At 30.9% G+C, this 7,938-nt stretch overlaps 1 protein-coding gene across 1 annotated transcript; it reads right to left on the bottom strand.

Moving 5' to 3' along the window:
- Positions 1-2,275, bottom strand: LOC127257015 (uncharacterized). The gene is made up of 2 exons (XM_051283278.1): positions 1,351-2,275; positions 1-1,061 (listed from the first exon to the last, which is right to left on the bottom strand). The coding sequence occupies exons 1-2, from the start codon at positions 2,273-2,275 to the stop codon at positions 1-3; spliced, it is 1,986 nt and encodes a 661-aa protein (XP_051139235.1).
- Between the last annotated feature and the right edge of the window lie 5,663 nt (positions 2,276-7,938).

Raw genomic sequence — 7,938 nt, forward strand, 5'->3', positions numbered from 1 at the left:
TTAAACTGTATGTTCTTGAGTTTGTTGAGTTTGTTCCATAGGCATAGGTTCCTGTTCTATACGAACGGGTTCCTCAGTCGCACTTTGAAAAGCTATGGGAGCTGGAATGACTGCTAACTCATGAGGTGCTTGATCAATCACATCAGTGATTTCTTGATCCTCAAAAGTAAAGTCTAAAACTGTATTTCTCCCCCTAAAATCAACATCCTCAAAGAACTTGGCAATAACCGTCTCAAAAACAGTTCTTGATGTGGGATCATAAAATTTATACCCCCTTGCCCATTCCAAATAGCCAATAAAATAACTGTTCACTGTACAATGTGCTAGCTTTGGTTCATTTGGCCTATAGGCCTTCACCTCAGCTGGACAACCCCATACCCTAAGATGATTTAAGCTAGGCTTGCGCCCAATCCAGAGTTCATAGGGTGTTTTGGCATTCGCCTTAGTAGGCACTCGATTAAGGATGTAGACTGCTGTCTTTAATGCTTCTCCCCATAATGATGGTGGCAAAGTAGATTGACTAATCGTACTTCGAACCATATCCTTCAATGTGAGGTTTTGTCTCTCAGCAACACCGTTCATGCTAGGTGAACCGGGCATGGTGTATTGAGGGACGATTCCACACTCCTTAAGGAAGTTAGCAAAAGGACATGGACGTTGTTCACCTGAGCCATCATTTCTGCCGTAATATTCTCCTCCATGGTCAGATCTGACAGTCTTAATGCGTTTGCTCAAATGATTTTCAATTTCAGTCTTAAATCCTTTGAACATGTCCAATGCCTCAGATTTTTCCTTAATAAGGTACAGATGACCATATCGAGAATAATCGTCTATGAATGACACAAAATATTGTTGATCGTTCCATGAAGGAGTGGGAAAAGGCCCACAAATGTCTGTATGTATCAATTTTAAGACATCCGTAGCTCGATAAGCACCTATCCTTTTAACCTTGGTTTGTTTACCCTTAATGCAATCGACACAAACGTCAAACTCTGAAAAATTTACGGAATCAAGGATTCCATCCTTAATGAGTCTTTCAACTCTGTTTCTTGAAATATGACCTAAACGTTTGTGTCACAATAAACTAGAGTCATGCAATTTTTGCTTAGTACCTTTTTGATTCCGTATTAAGTGCCTCATTATAGGAAACTAAAATATCGAGCATATATAAATAGTCATTCACCATAAAAGTACCAAAACCAACCAAACATGAATTAAAAGACAACTTAACTTTATTGTTTCCAAAGGAATAATGATAACCAAATTTGTCCAAATAAGAAACAAAAATCAAATTCCGTCTAAATGACAGTATAATAAAAGTGTCTTGCAATTCAAGAAAATGTCCAGTACTCAATAACAACTTGAAAATGCCCACGGCTTCCACCTCTACTGAATCCCCATTTCCAAAGTAAATGCGTCTTTCAGCATCAGTTGAGTTTGGATAGCTCAGGCAACCCTGCATTGAAACGCTGATGTTCGTAGTTGATCCAAAGTCTAACCACCAAGTGTTTCGAGGTATTGAAGCTAAATTAACCTCAGAACAAACCAAAACAAGAAACGTACCCTTCTTCACGCGCCAATCGTGAAACTTAGTACAATTCTTTTTCTTATGTTCAGGTTTCTTGCAAAAGAAGCAAGTCTTTTCAGGACGAGCCCGAGGAGCTGGAGCTGGAACATGAGCCTTAGCAGTCTCAACCTTAACGGCCTTATATTTTCTCTTCTTGCCGCCTGCATCCTTTGAGGTACTTACCACATGTACCTCTTCAGTCTTATTACGCTTCATCCTTTCTTCTTCCTTAACATAGTGAGAGATGAGCTCATTAAGAATCCACTTCTCATTTTGACAGTTATAACTAACTTTGAACTGATCGTATTTAGTAGGAAGTGAGAGCAAAATCAATAGGACTAGCATGTCCTCCGAAAGGTCTAACTTAAGTGCTCTTAACTTAGAAGCAGTATTAGACATGTTCAGGATGTATTCCCTTATGTTTCCTTTGCCGTTATACTTCATGGTAATGAGACTCTTGAGAAGAGTACTCATTTCCGCCTTATCACTTTTGGTAAAGCGTTTCTCAATTTCGACAAGGAAATCATTGGCAGTAATGATATCATCAGATATCGTGCCCCTAAAGATTTCTGGAATGTTTTTCTTTATGATCATTAGACTAAGGCGATTAGACCTATCCCACTTCTCAAACAACTGTTTTTCATCTACAGTGCTTTCTTTCGTAGGAGAAGGGGGTTGGTCTATCCTTAATGCCAAGTCTAGATCCATACAGCCCAAATGAATCAATATTGATTCTTTCTAGTGCTGATAGTTGTCCCTAGACAGTATTGGGACTGAATAGGTAGAATATACTAAAAGATTCGATCCTGAAGATAACAAGGAATAAATATACACATAAGTACTCAAGTAGCATAATGAAACTCAAAATAAAATAATGCAATCCCATCTCAAGACACTAAACACAACATTAATGTTTAATATTTGGATCAATGACATTAACTGCAAGCAGTCATCTTGTTGCAATAATCATATACGGATAATAAGGTAATGTCAAACAGTAACCAATCTTTGGACTGATTTACTATTCACATAAGTTAAATCTATATAATTGTCTCATACATATTATCGCAGATGTATATTTTATTCTGTCAATTATCGACTGCCTTTGGGCCGAAGAATAATCACATGAGTTAAAATACACATGTCAACATTTACTTTATCAAGAAAAAATTTCATATAAGAGATGTTACTTTGGCAACTTCAAATACTAGATTTTCACCGTCAAAACGCAGCAAGCATTATTGATGAGTTTCTAATTCTTAAGATTGAAAATATTTGCAATATAAGCAAAATATATTTCTAAAGATACATGTATCAATTTCATAAATTATTTAAAACAGTCATGATAAATGAATAAATATACATGTTGTTTCTATAAAATATTACATATCATTCGTACAAGAAGACAAACATGATTATAATTTCTATCACATATTAATTAATATATATATGCATAGGCATATATCAAGGTACGTAGAGCCTTGTTCCACAACAATTTAATTTTATTCAATACATTATAATGCATATATGATATGTGCAAAATTCGTACAGTGCCCAATCAAGATTTTGCTTAAAGATAGATGTGTATATCACACGCATTCAATGTACTGGTGGTCGATCAGGTTCACACACAAAAAAAAAAAAAGAAAGAAGGGAACCATGCATATCTTTCTTTAACTAATCATCAAGCTAATCAAAGATTAGAAGATTAATTGGATCGAAAGGAAATCAAGATTTATGCAAGATATTAACTGAAGATCGAACGAAAAATAAATAAATAAATAAATAAACTGTCTAATGCATGGAGTGGAATCCTAACTTCGGTTGAAGACTGAAGATATATGTAAGCAAACACGTACAATTTATGCATTATAAAATGAAACTTCAATCAATTTATTGCATTAAACATGCACACAAAGTCAGACTAAAGATTTCTAATGATAATTACTAATAAATAATTAGCAACCAAATATACACCCGAATTCCAATGGAATAATAAAGGACATTCAAGCATACATCTGAAGATGTTTAGTATTCAGATTAATCGGAAGATTAATAAATTGGTTTGGGTGATAGAGATCAGATTAGTCGATCAAATACGTAATCAAGATTTTGTAATTAACATACCAGCAACAACGAAATTTTTCAAGAACAAGAAAATTTAATAAAATCTTGATTAAATACCGATTAATCCAATAGCACAAAAAAATAATTCAACATGCTCTGATACCAATTGTTGAATTTAAATGTCCGATCCTTAAAGCGGAAGCGTACCTGAAAATGAAGCCATATACGAATCTTGGGTGATCAAAAGTTTGGTCTTCCAAGATTAGGGTGCCGGCTTCCTTTGTGTTTTTAACGGATGAGGAGCAGAAACTGCAGGGAGAATCAAAGCTCTTTTACGGCGCGCTGATCCCGGGAAGCTAACCCTAGCCTATTTATAATAGGGCAAACATAATTGTAATTACAATTATACCCTTAATTAATATTATTAATTTGTCACGTCACCAAAATAATAATATTATACGAGTAGTTGTACTTTCATTCCATAATAATAAAGTCTATCAGTCAATAATTAATTATATCAATTAGACCACTTAAAATAATATGACTGAATAAAATAATGACTTTAACGATATATTCGATACACATATTTGATCTCAAATCTAACATATAATACATACTACATAGCAAAATGTTTGGACTAGTAATATATATATATATATATCCTAATATATATATATATATATATTTATATATATTGCTTGCTGTCCTAATAGCTACATAAACTTAATTGTGTGTTTGTTTGGGAGTTTGGATTTTGAGTTGGGATTTGAATAGTAAAAATTTTGAATTTGAATAGTTGTATGATGTGATATAAATAGGTGTTGATGTGATATTTTGAATGTAAAATTGATTTTTAGTATAATATAAAAAATAAAAAATAAATGTTTGATTTGATATTTTTGGGAGAGAAATTTTGGATGAATAGTAGGATTTTATCAAAATCCAACACACAAATACGTCCTCAGGATTGGGTACGGACATTCCATACTACTATTAAATTTCTTGTTCAAAAATGTGGGCTGCGTTTACACAATCAAATTTTCAACCATTGGCACTGTATATTTTGGCTGTCAAAATTATTTCCCACTTAGGTCCGAATCTCCATCATTGCATTTATGAGGTGGGTCTCATTCAAATAATTGACGCCCACCACTAACAATATATTTAGGGTGTGTTTGTTTGAAGGATTTTGGAGGATTTCCACTATTCATCCAATTTTTTCCCCCAAAAAAAATCAAATCAAACACCTATTTTTCATTTTTTATATTATACTAAAAATCAATTTTACATTCAAAACATCACATCAAACTCTATTTATATCACATCATACAACTATTCAAATTCAAAATTTTTACTATTCAAATCCCAATCCAAAATCCAAACCCCCAAACAAACATACCCTTAATATTATTTCTGTTCGATTTTAAGAATCTTATTTATTTTTTTAAAGTATTGATCATTGAATATTAATTATTATATTAAAATATAGTATAAATTAAAAAAAAATTAAAAAAATATTTCAATTAGTGTCTTATAATAGTAAAAGAAGGATATTTGTATAAAAAATTATACAAATACAATGATATTTTTAATATTAAATACAATGACACAAAAAATAAATATTACCGTTAGAGGCTGACGGAGGAAGTATACTATATTATATAAAATATAATTATATAAATATATATTACATATGTTATTTTAATTTATTTTATAGTAATAATAATATAATATATTTTTTTATATAAAATTTTATTCTCTATAAAATAATACATATTAATTATATTTTTATTAATGTATTTATAAAACTAAATTTAATTTCTTTTTTATCCAATATATTAAAATAATACTATTTTATTTCCACATCATCATTATACTATTTATTATATAATATTTCAATTAAAAAATTATCTAAAATATTTCCAAATTTTCTATCTAAACACATTTCAACTCAAATATAACTTTTTTTAAAAAAGATTTAAATCCAAATTTTTTCAAAACTTCAAAACTCCAAATTTCTACATATCTTATCATCAAGTCTGTCGATTTCTTAAGTTAAATTTTGTTGGACTTTAATGAATATAAGCAAGATTTTTTATTTTTCATAATTGAAGTGAATATGAGAGATTTCATAATATGGACTGCTAGAGTTTATTTACCTTAGTAACAAGAGATTATTTACCATTTTTGGGAATGTTGCATACAAAAGCCTATGTGTGGACAGTGATGTGTGTATTTTTAATTACTCTCCGTCTGAGTATTGTAAAAAGTAAAAATTTTATTATTTAATATATAATAATATATTATAGTGGAGGTAAATATATATATATATTATATGTATGTGTGTGTACGGATGTGTGTTTATATGTATATAAATATATGTGTATGAGTAGTAATTGTATTATATTGAATGTATTTAAAAGCAAACAATTAATGCAGAGAGAGATAAGGGAAAGGGACAATTAATGCAGAAAGAGAGAGAGACAAGAGAAATGATTGTAAATTGCATTTTCATTGCCTAAAGCACACACCTATTTATAGACGCGTGAGTCGGTAAATGAATGATCATAAAGCATCCACATTCTGTCGACGTGGTTTATAACAAATTTTTATTATTTAGGTTTTTATCACTTTTAATATGAATATTCTATTAGAGGGTCCAAAATGGATTCAACCTAACCTTATGTGGACTAAATATATAATCCACAAATATAAAATCTCTCGGGGACAAAATGGTTTGATTACAGCAACATACATATATGTGTACAACCTCTCACATTTACTCTAATGGATTATACTAGTGTGAACTGTTTGTTATGTGCATATATATATATATATATTGTATGTTCTTGTTTGTTATGTTATTGCCTTTTGTGCAGAATCAGATGAAAATTCCTTCTTCAATGACCGGAGGATATAATCAGCAAGGCTACCAAACACGACCTCCAACTAGTTGGGGGCAGCCCCTCCTATGGAGAGGCGGAACCAGACCAGGATGAAAGGAGGGCTAATTTTTAAAATTTTGAAACGATCATCATCTATTTATTATCCAATAATTTTATCAATAGAGTTATCATATTTCGAAAATCTTGCAAAATATCAATCTACATTGACAACTGCATATTACAAGATGAATTTTGTATTATATGAAATTGATAAATAATAAAAACATTTATTTTAAAAAAAAAAGCTATTAAAAATATCATTTCCTTTGTATTTGGTTGAGAAATTTTTGAAGATTTTTTTTTAATTATTATTTATTACTTTTTTGTTCATATCTATTTTTATATTATCAAAAAATTATTATGATATAATTTTTTTTATTATTCAAAATTTAAATTTTCACATAAATATTCTATCAATTTTTTTGCAATTTTTTAATTTATTTATTATTTTTTATATTATATATTATAAAATAAAAATTAAAAATTAAAAATTATAAGGGGGTGGGGTGAGGGGGAGGGGGGGTTAGAGCCCCACCTTGCCCCCATATACATCCGCCCCTGCTCCTATGCAGCAACTTGACTATGGCTATGCCCGGTCTGATCCGCTGTAGAGCTATAAATGAGTCGAATTGAGCCGAACTTGTCATATTTGAGTTCGACTTGTTAAGAACTAGAGCTCAGCTCGTGTTCGTTCATTTAGAGAAATGAGCTAAAATTTTTATTTGAATTCGAGTTCGTCTAACAATTTTTTTCTCTTGTTTGATTCGGCTTGGCTAGTTAAAAAATTCTTTCACTTAATTTATTCAATTTTCTTTTAAAAAAATTCAAATTCAATTAAATAATTATAAAATCAACAGGATGCCCAAGGAATGTGGCTATGATTACTATAGCCAGCAAGAACATGGGAGCTCTGGTGCTTATTTTGTTGACTGATTCTTGCTCTTTCATCCACCTAATTTTTTTTCTATATATAATATTTTTTTATATATTCATAAAATTGTTGATGTATTTTTTCAACAAAAATAAAGTAAAATTCAAAGATATAGAAAATATCCTTAAACTTGATTAATTAGTGCCTGAGATTAGGAATCTCTAAACACTGTATGGTACAGAAAATAAACTGGAAAATAAAAGACTGAAATTTAAAGTGGTGATCCCCAAATCTGACTTTGCTTTGTTGAAGTTGATTGAAGATACCTTGCCAAATGATTATCCAAGCCTTTAAATATTCTCTGGGAAACCGTACCGAAAACCGTCACCCGAACGGTTACAACGTCTCCTTCCCAACCGTCTTCCAACCCTTCTCCTGCTGACACGCGTCCTCAGCAGACCAAAATTATCCCTATATTTCACTCTTTG

This window comes from Andrographis paniculata, unplaced genomic scaffold (assembly GCF_009805555.1).
Source record: "Andrographis paniculata isolate CXL003 unplaced genomic scaffold, ASM980555v1 Contig12END, whole genome shotgun sequence".
Classification (NCBI taxonomy): Eukaryota; Viridiplantae; Streptophyta; class Magnoliopsida; order Lamiales; family Acanthaceae; genus Andrographis; species Andrographis paniculata.

Bases quoted from the DNA above. Each gene is read 5' to 3' on its own strand.
- LOC127257015 (XM_051283278.1), bottom strand. From the start codon at position 2,275: ATGGATCTAGACTTGGCATTAAGGATAGACCAACCCCCTTCTCCTACG. The intron at 1,062-1,350 runs GTACTGGACATT...ACAAACGTTTAG, and splicing joins CATTTTCAAGTTGTTATTGA to GTCATATTTCAAGAAACAGA.